At 45.6% G+C, this 18,510-nt stretch overlaps 1 protein-coding gene across 1 annotated transcript in view; it reads left to right on the top strand.

Annotated features, from left to right (window-relative positions):
- Window positions 1-10,448, top strand: part of LOC137377915 (amine oxidase [flavin-containing]-like) — a 67,315-nt gene extending 56,867 nt beyond the window's left edge. Inside the window, exons 12-15 of the mRNA XM_068047988.1 lie at window positions 3,986-4,083; window positions 4,676-4,787; window positions 6,574-6,636; window positions 8,984-10,448. Of these exons, the coding sequence (XP_067904089.1) occupies window positions 3,986-4,083; window positions 4,676-4,787; window positions 6,574-6,636; window positions 8,984-9,130 (420 nt within the window). The 3' untranslated portion in view covers window positions 9,131-10,448. The remainder of the gene's footprint in view (window positions 1-3,985; window positions 4,084-4,675; window positions 4,788-6,573; window positions 6,637-8,983) is intronic.
- Window positions 10,449-18,510: the final 8,062 nt, after the last annotated feature.

The following is an 18,510-nucleotide window of genomic DNA, read 5'->3' as shown; positions in this document are numbered from 1 at the left end:
AGTATTTTGAGTGCTTTCTGTTTTTATATCAGATTTCCAGCATCTGCAGTATTTTGCTTTTATTACACAAAATAAGAGGACAAACTGCTCACAGAGGGAGGAAGGAAGGCTGCAAGCAGGAGGCCTTACTCATCCAGGATCATTTGGGAGCACTTACCTCCACCTAAGCCAGGTGCAGAGTGTTTGGTGTCTCCAATTCATCAAGGAGATTCTCACAGAACTCTGCCACCTCGAGGAACTAGACCTGCAGCCTCAGACCAGGGTGAGGATGGCATTGCCAGTGGCTGTGAAGATGACCATGACCCTTAACTTCTATGCATCGGAACCCTTCCAGTCTGGAACATGCGATATAGCTAACATCTCCTAGTCCGCTGTGCATTGCTATCATAGAGAGGTGACAGAGACTCTGTATGGGGTTTTCAATTGTCTTCTCTTTGAGCAGAGAGAAACACGCAGAATGCACACCTTGCTTTGCTAGGATAGTGGACTTCCTCATGGTACAGGGTGCCATCTCCTGCATACGTGCCTTTGCAAGCACTGCATCTCAATGGTGGATCTACCTAAACTACAAAGGTTACCACACACTCAGTGTGCAGTTGATGTACGATCATGGTCAGCTCATCATGCTAGTGACTGCTCGCTATCCTGACAGCAGACATGATGCAGTCATTCTGTGGCACACTGCTGTTCTAGCAATCTTTTAGCTACCACGTCAAACCAGAAGATGGCGGCTGGGCGACAAGGGCTATCCGCTCTGCAGCTGGCTAATGACTCCCTTCCACAACCTGACTACTCATTGCCAGCACTCGTAATGAGAACCACACTGCCACGAGAAATATCATCAAACAGATGCTTGGAGTGCTTAAGCAACGGTTTCAATGCCTCGACCACTCTGGAGGAGCCCTCCAGTGGCGGTCCATTATTTCCTCCACTACCTGGCCAACATGAGGACACAACCCTTGCTACCAGGGATTTGGAGAGCAATTGAAAAGAAAGAGGTGGAGGAGGAGGAAAGGAGGAGGCAGCCAGCAAATCCATGTCCTGGATGGGCTGTCCTTCAGCACATCATTCGACTCTGGTTCCTGTGGATTAAACTCCAGCCACTGGACACGAGTCCCACGCCTTATCATCCCTCAGTTACCACAGCACTCTCCTAACCAAATTTCTGAAATAAAAATCACCACAAAACATCCATTCCATACCACCTTTATATCACAAAACATCCAATATTTCATACAATACTCAACTAATAACCCTTGTGCATTCCCTTAGTGCCTGTGTGTCTTTGCCTGGCCTAGTGCTCCTATGCAGTGCTACCACAGTTGCTGGTCAAAGGCTGCTGACTTCCAGTGGGGGAGACTGCAGATGGCCATGTAGGACACCCTTCAGCAGTTCTGGACCTAGAAGGCCCAGCCTCAGACTGCACTACTTCAGCATGGGAGGCAGCCATCTGGGCTGTCTGACTGAGGAGCAACAGCAAGGGCACTGGGCTAGTGGAAATGGTGGGAGCACAAATGACATCAGCCTGAGAGGGGGCAACAGGTTTGTGCTGTGAAGAGCCACTGTCACTCCCTTGCGGCAGGAATTCAAGTAATCAACTGGAGTACAAATTGTTGTATGTTATGAGACCCTGACTGTCCCTTTGAGCGCTGGTATTTTTTAAAATTTATTTAGAGATACAGCACTGAAACAGGCCCTTCGGCCCACCAAGTCTATGCCAACCAACAACCACCTATTTATACTAACCCTACAGTAATCCCATATTCCCTACCACCTACCTACACTAGGGGCAATTTACAATGTCCAATTTACCTATCAACCTGCAAGTCTTTGGCTATGGGAGGAAACCAGAGCACTCGGCGAAAATCCACGCGGTCACAGGGAGAACTTTCAAACTCCACACAGGCAGTACCCAGAATTGAACCCGGGTCCCTGGAGCTGTGAGGCTGCGGTGCTAACCACTGCACCACTGTGCTGCCCATGATCAGCAGCCATGATGACAGCGGTCTCAGCCTGCATGGCGATATGTCTACTATCAACAAGACGCACAGCAGCAATTCACCAAGGCTCCTTTGACAGCATCTTCCAACCCTCCGACTTCTACCACCTAGAAGAACAAGGGCAGCAAACACATGGGAACACCACCACCTGCAAGTTTCCCTCCAAGTCACACACTGTCTTAACTTGGAACTATATCATAGTTCTTTCATTTCATGAAGATTTCATGATCTCAGTCTGAGATTCCACTGCAGCATTCAGAAATTGGGGGCTTCTGCTTGTGCTGCAATGGAAGCTGAGAAATCGTCCATCAGATGCTGCATCATGGTCAGGTCCTCAAATGCTCTCGTGCAGTTGGCCACCATTTCCACACTGGAAACAATGAGTTCCAAGCTCCATGCAAAGCCCTATGCCAAGTTGGAGTCAGACTCCTCAATGCTTCCTGGCAGTAACAGTATGCTTTCTGGCTGGTCTGCCAATGCATAAGTATTTCTGTGTGCATGCTCATTAGCCTTTTGTATAAGCCGGCCCATCAAAGTCCTCATTTGAATCCTATGCAGCAGAATCCATGTGCGATCTCAGCCTCCATGGAGCTGCCACCTGTGCTATCCTTTCCCCCTGGCTTGGCTGTAGCCCATTCATGACTTAACATGTGCAGATCCTGTCTCCGAGCTACCCACTAATGTTTGCGCAGTGTCAGTATCTGAGCTGTGTGTTTGAGATCAAGTGATGGTGTTTCTTCTTCATCAGTCTCTTGCTATTCAAGGACATCAACAACCTGCCCCTTTGCCTGGCCAAGTGGCAGTTCTTGGGTATCTGAAAGCATAAAGGCAGAGGGTAGGATTGGGTGAGGGAAGGGGGGAGGGGGAAGCAAGAGGTTCGTGGTGGCACCATCTGTAGCTTGTAAACCAGAAGAGATTGTGGGCTGAGGGGGGAGTGGGATGGGAGAAGGTGGATTAGGAAAGAACATACCATCATCGTTCATGGTTTCAGCCCCACTGCTGGCTACGGCCTCAATTGTGGCCATACCATTGATTTCCAGCACCACATCCTCCATTGGGGTGAGGACATGAAGCCGTGCCTGTTTCCTGCAGGTTCCTATTTTGGGCTGCCTTGTCTTGCAAGAGGGAGGGAAGTGTATCAGTAAGTGTGGTGGATGGTGTTTGGGTGATGTGGCTGCCACAGTTGATTAGCTGGCAGTGTGTGCAAGCTGTGAGATGTGAGTGTCAGGCTTGCAGCAGTTCTAAGTGTGGTAGGGTGAGGTGAGGCTCTGAAGGCAAGGTATAAGTTGTGCTTGATGGAGATTGTTGGTAGGTGAGAGAAGTGGGTGTGGTATATGGAGCAGTGTGTGAGGCTAGTGGTGTCATAGGTAACCATTTGTGTGAGGCCATTAAACTTCTTGTGGCACTGCATCCAAGTTCTCAGGACTAGCTTTAACCACATTGGCTACCTACTCCCACTGCCTTCTTAGCATCTGCCTGAAAGGTCTCCTGTACCAATGGCTCCAGCACTGCATTGGAGAACCTTGGTGCACATTCTTTGGTCTGTAACACAATTTCTTCAGATTTTCCAACTCCTCTTTCACAATTTTCAGCCCCTGCTACAGCAAAAATGCACCTTGCCTTTAAGAGGTGCAGTCTGGCTTTAAGTAATGCAGGCTAGCTTTAAGTGGTGCTAAACTTGTACGAACTTGGGCCCTCTGCCGAGATGGGCAGCCACTCAACAGTGCATCCAGCGCTGGGCTGCACACCACAATCAACATCAACAACAGGCAGCATGCTTGCCTGCATTACTTTGAATGGGCATGTGTTAATTGCACTTTGTGATTCCTGCACCTGATTTTGGGGTTTATCCAACTTAGCCCCTATGTCCCATGACCTTGGAAAAGAAATTGATGATGCTTGAAGGTTTAGCCATACATAACTAAGTGATAACAGAATTAATCATTATTACATATCATTAAAACACAAACTTTTCTTGTTGCCAGGCTGTTCACTATGAAGAAAAAGACTGGTGTGAGGAGCAGTACTCAGGTGGCTGCTACACTGCATACTTCCCACCAGGGACCTTTATTCAGTTTGGCAGGTATGTGCCTGTGAATATTCATTCCAGATAGCTGCAACACAGCACAAAGTGTTTCTTGCTGAAGGGTGAGAGCTGTGCTTTGCCTCTACTTTCTCATGTGCACTGTGAATGTGCCAGCTTATTGGGGCCAAGACCATGCTTGCACCTCACTGGACTTCAGCAGATGGTATAACCTGAGTAGGCGTCATCATCTGTTATCAACTGTGAAGGAGCACAAAACTCACACTGTCAGTCCTACAACCACAGGGCTCATCTCTTGTTTCATCATTTGTCCCATTGCCATCCCCTTTTGCTTTGCACCATCATCCTTTTTGCCATTTAATCTCTCCTGCCTTCCTCCCTATCACAAACCTTTTCTTTTGTTCTTTCTTCCCTTCTCCTTTTCCTGCTTCTGTACTTGCTTAAAATCTGTTGTATCTCTAAATATTTCCAGTTTTAATGAAAGTTAATTGACAAAAACATCAACTTTGTTTTTCTCTCCATAGATACTGCCTGACCTGCTGAGTATTTGTAGCATTTTCTGTTTTTATTTTCGATAAGGTGATTTTGTTTGAGGGGATTGACTCACACAAGTTGATTTTGATTTGTTCAGCGTTCTGCGAGAACCTTTTGGGAGAATGTACTTTGCTGGGACCGAGACAGCCACCAAGTGGAGCGGTTATATGGATGGAGCGGTACAGGCTGGGGAACGCGCTGCTAGAGAGGTACCACTAGGAGCGAGAGTTTAATTCAATCCCTCCCCCCACCCACTAGTTCACTGCATTTTAACTTCTGTACATTTCTCTGTTATTATTAAGTGACTACTGGAGATTTTTGGAATAGCTAGCCCACACTGACTGCCTGTGTGGAAGCAAAAAGTGTGTCTAGAGATGTTGGAGTGATGTACTAGATGAGGGTTGTCCAACCTTTTCAGGTGGGGGGCCAAGTTCCAATTTTTGTCTTACATAGGGGAAAGATAATGGCATAAAAATTTATCTTGCTATTATTCAGCAATCATATACATTTTTGTGAAGAAACTTTAAATGAGAAGACTAATTTGTTGACTTACTTTCTCTTCAATATGTTGGACACTGATTTAGTGATATACCTGGCATTTTCTTGCTTGCACAAGTAGTCAATGTTTGCCCACACACTTGTAGTGATGCAGAGTATTCCAGATAGATGTCATTCTGTCAGGAGTGATCTTGATCACTACCTCTCCCTCTCTCTCTCTGTTTCCGCTTCCCTCTTTGCCCTCCTCTCCCTCTCTTTCTCTTTTCCCTCCCCTCTCTGCCCTCCTCTCCCTCTCTCTCTGCCGTCCTCTCTCTGTCTGTCCCCCCTTTCTCTCTCTCTCTCTGTCCCTCTCTCTCTCTGTCCTCTCTCTCTCTCTCTCTCTGTCTGACAGTTGCAGCAAGCAGGAATGCTCAGCTGATAGTTGATCTGTTTTAACAAAAAATTGGAAGTCAGTTGCACAGCTGACAGGTGCTCGAAGCGGGAATAGCAGTATCTGAACTTTGGACAGTTTTAGGGTTTTCCGGCAGGCTTTTAAAAAACCCCGAACCTGTCCGAACTTGGGAAATGGCTGTTCCTGCTGTCAGCTTTGAAGCTGACTTCCGAACTTTTCTTTAAAAGCCGGTCTGCAAGAAGAAGCCAATAGGAAATTTCCCATCTCCAGTCACAGAGCCCTGGTGAGGATGAGGAACGGCCCGGGTACAGTTTACAGTCGGGGGCCGGATGGAAATCTTTAGTGGGCAGGATCCTGGCCCGTGGGCCGTATGTTGGACAACCCTGTACTAGATGATAGTGCTGGTGAGGAAAAGCTGATTTGTTGGTGTCGCTGTAGAGTTTTGTGTGGGTACAGTGTCTGTCTTACGGGCACTAGTTTTGAACTATCATACAATCATCAATACAAAAGGCAAAATACTGTGGATGATGAAAATCTGAAATATAAATAGAAAGTGCTGGAAATACTCAGCAGATCTGGCAGCATCTGTGGAGAGAGGAAGAGAGTTAATGTTTCAGGCCTGTGATGAAAGGTTACAAACCTGAAACATTAACTCTGTTTCTTTCTCTACTCATGCTGCCTGGTCTGCTGAATACATGCATTTTCTGTTTATATATAATCACCAATGTTCTGTTTAGTAAAAAAACTTTTAAAAAAACTTGCTTTCTAACTGTTGTAATGTACAGAGTACTATAAATCAACACCCCATTGTCTGCTCCCCAACTAGCAAATATGCAGTATGTGTAATTGTATACAGGTTGGGGGTAATTTTGACATTGGGTATAGTGTAATATGGACAATGAAGTCAATGGAATTGAAAATTGTGAGGAATGTATAATGGGCGGCTGTTTCGATAGCTCCCATTTTACACTATCATTTGATGTAAAGATTACCCTTGTGGAGTCTGAACTCTCTTCATTTGTGTTTCTGGTCTGTCTGATGTATCTATCTGTGAGTGTGAGCACGTGCTCAACACTGCCCTTATTTAGCCTGTGTTCTGTCTGTAGGTAATGTGTGCCATAGGAATTTTTCCAGAGACAGCAATCTGGACCGTTGAGCCTGAGGTTCAGGTATGTGGTGAACCGACTAAATGAAATCAAATAGCTACCCATTTCAATGTCAATTTAATGATTGAGTAATAAAATGGGTTTGGTGGTGAATGCTTAAACCCTGTGAGATGCATTAGTAAAATCTGAAGTGACACAGGAAGATATGTTCAAAAACGCAAATATATATTGTGATCCAGAGTGTTGATAAATTGAATAAAGATCTGACTGCTGTATTGATAGCTCAGCCTGGTTAATCACTCCCACAGGACTGAGTTAAAACTGATGGCATATTGAAACAGCAAGCTAACAATCTCTGAATGACTAGTCTCTCCTGGACCCAGATTTATGTCATCAATGTACCAGAGTACAATATTTCATGTTTACACATTATGCCGATCAGGAACTCTGTACAATAAGAAGTGAACTAATCCATTGCAATTCCATAGAATGAGAATGATGGGATGCAGAGCAGTGTGTGAGAATTCTGTGCTCAGATCATGCACTGTGTGTTGTATTGGAGTTGATGCCAGATCCGTTTGGACCAGATAAAACACTACAGTGTCCTGATTTCCTTTGCCAAAATTGCTCACCATTCAAGGAATGTGTCTTCACTACAAACTGTCTTCTTAAACCACCCTCCCCTGCTTCCTTCACTCCTGCCTTGGACAGTGCGAGGAGGTCATGGACATTTTTGTTACAAAGATTGAGACCATCCTTTAAGCTGTCTCTATCACTTCCCTCCCTTCTCCTAGCCCACCCGGCCAAACTTCCCCTAGGTTTCCCCGCTATCTTATTCCTCAACGCATATCCTTCTCTACATTCTTTCCTATCTCCCTCTCCGAGCTCATCTTCTCCCTTTGATCCTATTCCCATCAAACTGTTGGTCACCTAACTTCCCTTCTTCGCTCCCGTGTTAGAGGATGTTGTTAACAGTTCTCTCTCCTCAGGTACTATCGCCCTCCCCTTCATCACCCATCTGCTGAAAAAAGAAAATACCCTTCACTCCTTTGCCCGTGAAAACTATGACCCCATCTCCAATCACCGTTTCCTCTCCAAAGTCCTTGAACATGTTGTTGCCTTCAAAATCCACGTCCATCTTGCCCACAATTCCATTTTTGATTCCCTCTAATTAGATTTCCGCCCCTGCCACAGTACTGAAACAACCCCTATCAAAGTCGCAAGTGGCATTATATGTGACTGTGACCGTGGTAAACTATCCCTCCTTGCCCTTCTTGACCTGTCCGCAGCCTTCCACATGGTTGAAAAGGTGCTCTATAGATGTAAGTTGTTATTGTTGTTGACTCCTTTTGCTTCTCCAAGGTGGACTGATACTGAAAGTCTGGATTTAGAATGGATTCAAATCATCACAGCTAAACCTCTGGAATTTGAATGATAAGCAGCTCTCAGACTTGAGGAAGCTTTAGTGATGCTGTGCCCCTGGGGTGGAGTCTCCCTAGAGGGAAGCATCGGTCAAAGAATCATGCTTATTGTGTTATAGCCCTATCTCTAACTCAAGCTCCAGCCTACTGCGACTCTGGTCCAGGAATGCAGCCTCACTGAATTTGCTGCTTAGTGCTGATCATGTGGCTGTGCAAATGAATAAATTAACACAGTGAGGGTGGGCTACCTGACAGAAAATGCTACATCTAAATAAAAGGTTTTTAATGAAAATCAGGTTTGTATCAATTTGGCTCAATTGGTAACACTCTTGCCTTTGTCAGAAGTTGTGGGTTTATGCTCAACGATGGATTTCAGTATTTCATCCACACTGACATTTTACTGAGGATGATGCACGCTTTTGGATGAAAGATTAAACCCAATTCTTTTCTGCCTACTCAGATGGAAAAGATCCCTTGGCACTATTCAGAGAGCAGGGAAATCCCCCTCAGGACGCTGGCCAACATTTATTGCTGTGAAATGTGAATACAAAACTCAGACTTAAAGCAAATTGAGGAAGGTTGTGCTCACAGAGTGGAGAGTGATTAAATGGAATTAGGGGTTGGTGAAATATTGCTCTAGGGTTACAGTTTTGAGACCTTGTTGCCAAATTTGCTTAAAAAAGAACAGTGCTTACACTTCAAAAATAATCTATTGGTTGTAACGTACTTTGGGAGGTCCTGTTAATGTGAAAAGCAGTATATAAATTCAAGTTCTTTCTGTTATATTTGAGTGCTTTATAATGTTCTTGGGTGTCATTGGCATTTATTGAAAGCAATTTATCTCCACTCTTGTACCAGTTCTCAGCGATAACTGTTTCAATACAGATGGAGATGTACTTCTTGAAATAAAAACAATTAATGATATATAAGAACATTACATTGAATTGCTGAACAGGGAGTACTAAAGCTCATTCTTTCCTTTTATTCAGGAAGTTCCTGGTCGCCCAATCATCACAACATTCTGGGAGCGACACCTGCCCTCCGTGCCAGTATTCTTGATGGTGTTCAGCTTTTCCACTTGTCTGGCAGTTGCTGGGCTGGTCATGTCCAGGAAAGGCTGGTTGCATAGGGGTTGATGGGTTGCTTTGCTGTGGATGGAAACCTGTTCCTGCAAAGATCATCTGTTAGAATTCATCAATTATGCTATTTTGGAGCTGAGGTCAGAGCTTGAACTATTCAGGGCACCTAAGGGCAGAACCATTTGTGAGTATATTAGACAGATCACAACTAATCTCGTGGAGCTATCAGATCTTTCATTAAGGGGCGACTTATCTCATTAGATGACTTTCTCATGCATTCAAGAACACTAGAGCTCAGAGAATCTAGAATCCCTTAGTTTATTCTCAACATAGTCCCAGTGATCCCACATGTGATAATGAACCTCTGTAAAGATAAGAAAGTACATCGGGCAGTAAGGTTCAGGAGCTACATTATTGAGATTGAGAACAGTTTATCATTCAACTTCCTGCAATGACATCCACCAGTGGTAAGTAGAAAAGAAAAGTGTCCCAATAAATCCCTAACCTCCCAAGTCAGTGATTTGCATATGCAGCTTCTAGCTCAATTCTTCCTTGTACAAACCACCAAATATATGTTAGGTAAATGAAAGGGGATTATTAAATGCTCATTTTCACATTCACTGCATGGTTATAAATCATCGAAATGTCACTTTCCCAGTAAATGACATGATCTAAGCTGCTCAATTAAACTCACTGATTATCAGCTAATCTGGATATTAGACAGTTTGGGCCTCAGCATCCCTGGTTTAGGGAGGGGGAAATCAGTCAGTATTCACACTGTCTAGTAGCCCCTATTCTGTTGAAAGGTGCATACGTCTGGGCATCAGGCAAGAGCAGAATCAGGCTTCTCACTGTCTTGGTTCACATATGAAGAATGTTAATGTCAGTGGATTTGTAACTCTGAATCTTCAGTAGCAGATGGAAGAAACCAGGAGCGAACTAAAAGGAAAAATATTCTGAAAAATAATTAAAAACTGCCCAATTGTAAAAGTCAATGATTGAAATGCTTTGATTTGAGATGGCTGCATTTCTGTGTGATTAACTAACAGAAGATTTCTCCAATCTGTAATTGGGCTCCATACCTTTGTGTCTTCACAAGTGGCCAATCCCAAGACGCTGCTGAATCAAGCACGTCTTGTAATTGGTTGCAAGCTGAAGAAAGTAAAGATGATGATGTAACCTGCAAACCAACTCTCAGAATAGGACTAAGCGGTGTCTGTGTGAATAGTGAAGATTTCTGTCCATGTTTACCCACTTCAGCCTTTTATAGCTCACTGTTGTTTTGGAAAATAAATATTTTTCGGTGTCTTACATTTCCTTGAATTGATTTCTGTTTCCTATCTGAAAGCTATAGAGTTCTTGTTCATATTTTAAAAGAAATCAGTGACATCCTGTGTGTATTGCACTATTCTTGCGTCTTTCAAATAAAATTATTAGTGAAATTCACTCTGTCTTATTGCAGTAATTCACCGTAACTCTACTGCAATCTGTTCTTTGTAGCTTTCAGCCAGAAGAGGAGGTGGTTTGTATCTACAACTTGCTATGTTATCTCCACCCAAGGAAGTGTGGGCTCTGTATCCACTCCCCACTGTGCTTTGAACATTTTGCAACACTGGTTTGGATCTTTGTGGTGAGGGAGTTGCACTCTGTGCCAGTGCCACCTCCCTCCAGGCATCATGAGTGACAGCCCTGACAGACTTAGTGGAAAGCACACTTAGGACTCTGTGCCTCCTGTCTTCAATCTTGCTGAGTAGGACTTCAACGTTTGCACCACTGAAGTTCTAAATTCCTCCCCTGGATGGAGCCCTCTGGGCTCATCTTGGAGTGGCCATTATTCTGTCCAACTGCAATCAAATCTTGGTAAACTTGCAGTGAAGTAATTTGAGAGAGAAATAAAAGTGCGGGGCTCTGTTCCTGTCTTACCTGCTTATCCCCAGAGCTCTGCTCAAGAGCACAAGCTGGACGGCATTTTTAAAAAGCTACACTAGTTTCCTTGTGGTCCAGCTACTTATTTTACAACTATTTTACATGATTTTACATCAATGCCCATACCAATAACTGTGCAAATGTTTAACTCAGGAACTAGTGTGTAACTTCCTTAATAGGACATTGGAAAGTACAAGGATTTTCTTCAAGTGGCAAAAGCGGCATTAATAACATTGAGGAAATTTTAGGTCTTTGATCCTAAGTTTAATGGGAATGAGATATGAGGAACAATTACAGTAGGATGCTATAACAGGACAGGTAAATTTCAGGAAAGATGAGCTTCAAAAAGCTGAATTGTCTTTTTATATCCTTGATTTTTCGTATTGAACCAACAGTAACATTTGAATGCAGCAAAACACAGGCAGAATTGTTTTAGGAAAGAAATCAATGCTCGCAATTGGCATTGATGTTTGAATTCTGTGCCGATTCTGCTCAATCTGCTAAATATCCACCGGAACCAGTGAGCATTCCCTTGCTCAGTGGAAAATGTAGCTGTCAAGAATGCAATGGAGACGATCTTAATGTGGTGTCATTTAGAATGGAAACTTGCAGTTGTAATAACATTTACAGCCAGTGGAGGGAGCCAAATGGCAGTTCAATTAATTATCCTATAAAATTAAACCCTGACAGGTGAATTGGGTCTGAGCGTACAAGAGAGGTTTTTCTTGAAGTAATGATGTATGGACTATTAGCCTGGTCACAAAATTAGAATTCGTCCTAAGGATCCTATTATCACAAATTTGTACATTTTCTGTAATGTTGCATCCATCCTTGCTGCTAGCAATAAGAATATAAGAAATAGAAGCAAGGGTAGGCCTTGCAGTCCTTCGAGTCTGCTCTGCCATTCATTAAGATTATGACTGATCTTCTACCTCAACCTCACTTTCCTGCCCTATCCCTTGATTCCCTTAATGTCCCAAAACCTATTGATCTCAGTATTTGAATATATTCAATGACTGAGCATTCACTGTCCTCTGGGGTAGAGAACCCTCTGAGTGAAGAAATTTCTCCTCATGTAGGTCCAAAATGGCCAACCTCTTATCCTGAGACAATAGGCTGTAAGTAGATACATGGAATAGATCTGTCAAGAATACTTGGAATATCCTATCCACTTTCAGTCACTGTACTGGCAAAACTGTATAAAGTTAGAAGAAGGGACACAAAGAATGGGTGTAAGATCAATATGCTACAAAGACAGTAAGCAAATTGGATCACTTTGCTTCAAATTTCCACCCCTCCCTCACATTCACATGGTCCATCGCCAACTCTTCCCTCCCCATCATATCTTCATGTCAACCAATATCTACTGTAAGCCCACTGACTCCCACAGCTACCTTGATTACACTTCATCCCATCCCATTTCCTGTAAGAACTCTCAGTTTCTCTGGCTCTGTCACATCTGTTCCGATGATGCCCCTTTCCATACCAGTGCTTCCAATATGCCTAATATAAAAGAAAAACAGAAAATACTGGAAATACTTAGTATGTCTGGCAGCATCTGTGGAGAGAGAATGAGTAACGTTTCAGGTCTATAACCTTTCATCATCTTTCTGACCTGTTTGATGAAAGGTCACAGACCTGAAAAGTTGGGCTGAATTTTAATCAGTCCTTGGAGATGGGAACAGAGGCGGGGAAAGCGGGACATCAAAGCAGGATGGGAGACGTCAGACCAGACGTCCAATGTTGTGACATCCCATCCCAATTTTATCGATAGAGGCCAACATGGAGGGCGGAGATCTGAAATCGACCCAGTGGGCAATTAAGATAGTTAAGATGCCAATTGACAGGTTTTATTCCCAGTTTTCAATCTTGCTCATGGCGCTTGGGAATCACGGGCTTCAGAACCTCACCTGGCTGAGGGAGGTGACATGGAGGTCGGAAGGGATCTCATTGCTGCCTGCAGGGGAGGCCATCGGAAGAGGCAGCATCAATTGCCAAGCAGGGTGGAGAAGGAAGGGCATTGGGAATCAACTGAGGAGTGGGGGGAAAGGTGCCAGCAATGTGGGGAAGCCATACTGGGGGCAATGGGCAAATGCCACCTTGTCAGAGGTGAAAAGCGGGGTAAAGGAGGGAAGGGCTATTGGCAGTGAAGACCTTGCACTTGGGGAGAGGCTGCCTATCGTAGGTGTCATTCATCCAGGCTTCGGGGACCCCATTGAAGAGGAGCTGCAGTCGAGCAGGAGGGAGGTCCAAGCACCTGCAGTGGCACTGCAGTGACCTGTGAGCCAATAGGAGGGTCAGCATCGGTCTCGAGAGAGTGGAGGAGAGTGCAGTGGGGAAAGCCAGCAGCTTCCTCTGTGCAGAAGAAACTACAGTTATGGACAGGTAGAAAGGAGTGTGAGTGGTTCCCACTGTTCACCTCCCAACTGCACGCAATCGTATTTTGTTAAAAATGATGAGTTAGTCCCTGAGGTCAAATGATTGGTATTCTCATAGGTTTAAAAAAAGATAGCTATTTATTTTTACACAATTCCCAAAATGGTCACAACCTCACCTACGTAAGTATTCATTCACACATGCGTACATTAGAATAGAGAGAAATAGGACAAGTAGTTTAAAGTTCAAAGTGCGATAGGTGTTCGTGGTTTACAGTAAACCTGTTTAATTTTCTCAGGAGGACAGTCTCTTTTAAAGTTACAGGCCTGGATGTTTGTTGTCTTGAACTTGTTGAGGTGTTGTAGATTTCCTGGTAGTTGAAACTTCAGATTGGAGGTGGTGGTCACTTTAAGTTCTCTACTGCAGGAAGTTGAAGTGTAGAATTAGCAGCAGGGCTTCGTCCTTGCTTGGCTGGGCTGCTTTCTGAAGGTGTTGACTTGATCTCCCCCTCTCTCTCCAAAGGTTTACCTTTTTCAGGTAAAAATTCATCACATTAGAGTTTCGATTAGAAGACACATGGCTTGCTGCCCTGATGTGACCACACAATGGACCAGGATGTGGAGACCATGGCTATCGATTGATGTCTGACTGGGGACCCCTCTGTTAACATGATGCTATTTCACAACTATTCAATTTTGGTTTGTGCTGTGAGTCCATCTGTCTCCAAAATCCTTTGTTAGCTCATTCATGTTGATAAGAGTCATTAATGTAATAGTGCTCTTTTCAATTTCAAAGGAGTTCTTCACAGAGCTATTTCAGATGAGGTTAACAAGTTCCGTTCTTGCAGACAGGTTTGTTGTTTTCTAGTACAGGAGGGGACACATGACCACTACTCAATTTTGACTGTGGTTTAAGTGATCATATTATTGTGGTTTTGTTTAACAGTTCATTTTTTAAAAATACATAATTCTTCCATTTCATCACAGCTCCTTCCACGCAAGGCATTACCCTTCAGAGAGAGTCTACCGGTTGCGGCTAAACTAACTGCAGATCTCCAAGAGGCAGTGCCAGCAAAGACTCTGCCTCTCCAGAGAGGCAGTCACTGACCTCTGTGCTATGATGCAGGATGAGCTGAGCCTCAGGGGACTTGGTGGAAATCCAATACCAGTAGCACTGAAGGTCACCATGGTGCTGAACTGCTACGCATCTGGATCACGCCAGGGATCCACTGTAGACATACGTGGGATCTCAGTCAGCAGCCCATTGGTGCATCAAGGAGGTCAGCAATGCCCTTTTTAAGAGGGCCAGCGCCTATGTGAGCTTCCGCACAGATCCCAACACTCAAGCTGAGAGGGCCATCGGATTCAGGGCCATTGCTGGATTCCTCCAAGTGCAGGGTGTCATCGACTGCAGGCATGTGGCCATCAAGGCTCCTGAACACCAGCCAGTGGCCTTCATCAACAGGAAGGGTTTCCACTCCCTCAAAGTACATGTGCATTTGTCACCGAGATCCAGAGAAGCTGCCTGATTTCTTCTGGGGCAAGGGGAAACACGGGGTGTCTGCCACAGTCCTGAGTCTCTCGATTGAGGAGGGTGGTCAGTCGCTGGTGTGTGTCCATACTCAGGCTGCAACTCTTCGCCTTCGGACCCTGCAGAGATTCCTGTACATTGAACCATCTTCAGCTGCTTCATCAATGACCTTCCTTCAATCATAAGGTCAGAAGTGGGGATGCTCGCTGATGATTGCACAATGTTCAGCACCATTCGTGACTCCTCAGATACTGAAGCAGTCTGTGTAGAAATGCAGCAAGACCTGGACAATATCCAGACTTGGGCTAATAAGTGGCAAGTAACATTCGCACCACACAAGTGCCAGGCAATGACCATCTCCAACAAGAGAGAATCCAACCATCTCCCCTTGACATTCAACGGCATTACCATCGCTGAATCCCCCACTATCAACATCCTAGGGGCTACCATTGACCAGAAACTGAACTGGAGTAGCCATATAAATACCGTGGCTACAAGAGCAGGTCAGAGGCTAGGAATCCTGAGGTGAGTAACTCACCTCCTGACTCCCCAAAGCCTGTCCACCATCTGCAAGGCACAAGTCAGGAGTGTGATGGAATACTCTCCATTTGCCTGGATGGGTGCAGCTCCAACAACACTCAATAAGCTCGATACCATACAGGACAAAGCAGCCTGCTTGATTGGCACCCCATCTACAAGCATTCACTCCCTCCACCACCGACGCACAGTGGCAGCAGTGTGTACCATCTACAAGATGCACTGCAGCAATGCACCAAGGCTCCTTAGACAGCACCTTCCAAATCCGCGACCTCTACCAACTAGAAGGACAAGGGCAGCAAATACATGGGAACACCACCACCTGCAAGTTCCCCTCCAAGTCACACACCATCCTGACTTGGAACTATATCTCTGTTCCTTCACTGTCGCTGGGTCAAAATCCTGGAACTCCCTTCCTAACAGCGCTGTGGGTATACCTACCCCAAATGGATTGCAGCGGTTCAAGAAGGCAGCTCACCACCACCTTCTCAAGGGCAATTAGGGATGGGCTATAAAGGCTGGCCTGGCCAGTGACGCCCACATCCCATGAATGAATTAAAAAAAAGAATGTCCTCCCAGATGGTGTACACTGGCAACGTATTTTTTCGCCAGGGACACTGCCTTCAAGATGACACGCAGCTCCCGTCAGCAAGTGTTAAACGTGTCTCTCTGAGGGAGTTGCCTGTCTTTTACTTGGACCTATTCAGAGTCTGGAACATGGTTGCCTCCAGTCAGAGTGCTCCCTCACTGGTGGAGGAGATGGCTCTGGCTGTCCAGGTGACTGGCTCTGAGGATGGGCCCACAGGTGGAGAAGTAGCTGAAGCCTCTGGAACAACCTTCACTGTGGATGTCGAAAGGGTTCAGGAGGGTGGAGTGCTCCTGGCTGAGCTGACCTCCACTTAGCCGGAACTGCTTATAGGATCCGGGCCCCGAAACCCTCCCCAGAGGCGGTTCCACGTAACTTGAGCCATCTCTTGGAAATGCCCTCTGTGCCATTCCACACTATGCGGAGGGGTTTCCTGTATGGGTTACTCCTGCACACTCTCCATTTCCTCACCCTCGTCTGTCGCCTAGACACGCATGTTGCCATCTGGCAGCAAGGGGGGAGCCCAATGGAGGTTTCTTTATGTGAGAGTCTCCCCTTTTATATTGGGGACCTGGGGTGGAGAGTGTTGCACAAGGCAGACCCGTACAACAGTCTTTTAAGTTGATTTGTTGGACTCCCAGGCTGTCTGTAATTTCTGCGGCCTGGATGAGTCCGTGCTTCATATTTATACGGAGTATGCGAGATTGTAGACCCTCTTTGAATACTTAGGGGAGCTGCATCTCAAGCTTTGGCTATACTTGAGCCCCATGCTCCTGATCTTTAAGCACCCGGTCGGGAGGGGGCGGGCTAGGCGGGGGACCTCCTCGTCGGTCAGCTCCTGGGCTTGGCCAAGGTGACGATTCACAGGTCCAGGCAGTGGGCCATCGAGGGGGTCTGTCCGCCCTGATTGCCTGCTCCTCTTCCAAGGTTGTGTTCATGCCCAGCTGTCCCTGGAGAGGGAGCATGTGGTATCTGTTGGTTCACTTGAGGCATTCCACGACCAGTGGGCACGCAGCTGCTGGAGTACATCATTGATGCGGAATATCAGGTATTAATTTAAGTTCTGTTTTATTTCCCTGTTTTAATAAAGTTATTTGTTTAATGTACAAAAAAAAAGTACAGCTTGTCTGCGACCACCGTAAATGGATCCCGCAGGTCTGTGCCTGGGAAGTGCTCATGATGTCTACATTTTGAGGCAGTCCCAGATGCCAGAGCTTTTCCAGCCTGCCATGCACCTTCAGGGATGGATACTTGGAGACAAGGGCTACCCACTGAGGACATGACTACTGACGCCTGTGAGGAGCCCATGCACAGATGCAAAGCAGAGTTCCAACACCTGTCACGGGCAATGCGAGTGACCATTGAGCAGGCCATTGGCCTACTCAAGATGAGATTCAGATGCCTAGATCAGTCTGGTGGAGACCTTCACTATGCCCTGGCAAGGGTCTCATGTATTGTGGTGGTCTGCTATGCACTGTACAACCTGTTGCTACAAAGGGGGGAGGCGTTGAACAATGAGGATATCGAGGAGCATGCTGCCTCCTCGGATGATGATGCGGAGAAGGAAACTGGTCAAGCAATGGCAGATGAAGGATCCTAGGGACAACAGAAAAGATGTCATGAGATTGTGCAATGGAGGCTCACAACACCCTTATATGTTCATGTTTTCTATGTTCCTTACGACCAGTTGTAAGTTGACCAATAAAGCCTTATCTTTATGCAGCTCTGTTGTCTCGTTCTTTTCTTCAGCAATCCATCACGTAGGTCCACAGCGCACAGTTAGCAAGGCTGAAGACTTGACAACTCGCACCATGATCTCTCGCCTTGAGCCCTTGACGTAGGAAGGGTTAAAATGAAGCTCCAAAGGCCATTAATAAGAGGAAGGAGATCCTGTGAGATAGAAGCATATCTTTAATATCCCTGACAACAAATTCTATCCTTTCTAATTACATTAAACATTCACCTGCGAATGCATGGTGCTTCTAGGTGCTGTTTATTCTTTAGCATGTACTCTTACGCGGTGCTTCCCTATGCTGTCAGCTGAAGTGGAGGCAGGCTGCTGACCTTGCTGCTCCTTAGCAAGGGATGGCCTTGGCAGTCTTCCTCTGGATGCCTGAGGCCTGGAGGGCCCTGGCATGCTGAGGCCTCTTATACAGAAGCAGTACCACCCTCTGTCATCAGAGATGAACGAGGATTTGACACTACTGCAGCTTTTTGATGTTCATTGTGACCTGCATGAGAGAACAGAGACATTGAAGGGTTAAGGATCACCCCTCTGGACATTCAAACCACCATATATTGGAGCTCCCTGTAAACAAGGGTTGCCACATGAGCAGCATGGCTCCTTCATTGCAAATGCACCCTTGTGCCCCATGATGACCTTACTCACAGTCTTGGGATGGCGCACCTGTCTCTCTGTCCACTAGAGAGCATCCGTCTTGTGGTCATGCCAGCTCCATAGTGTCTTGCTCCATCAGGCTCA

The sequence above is a fragment of the Heterodontus francisci genome, chromosome 15, assembly GCF_036365525.1.
Source record: "Heterodontus francisci isolate sHetFra1 chromosome 15, sHetFra1.hap1, whole genome shotgun sequence".
Lineage (NCBI taxonomy): Eukaryota > Metazoa > Chordata > Chondrichthyes > Heterodontiformes > Heterodontidae > Heterodontus > Heterodontus francisci.
Note: the sequence above shows the minus strand (reverse complement) of the source record. Positions and strands in the feature narration are given on the sequence as shown.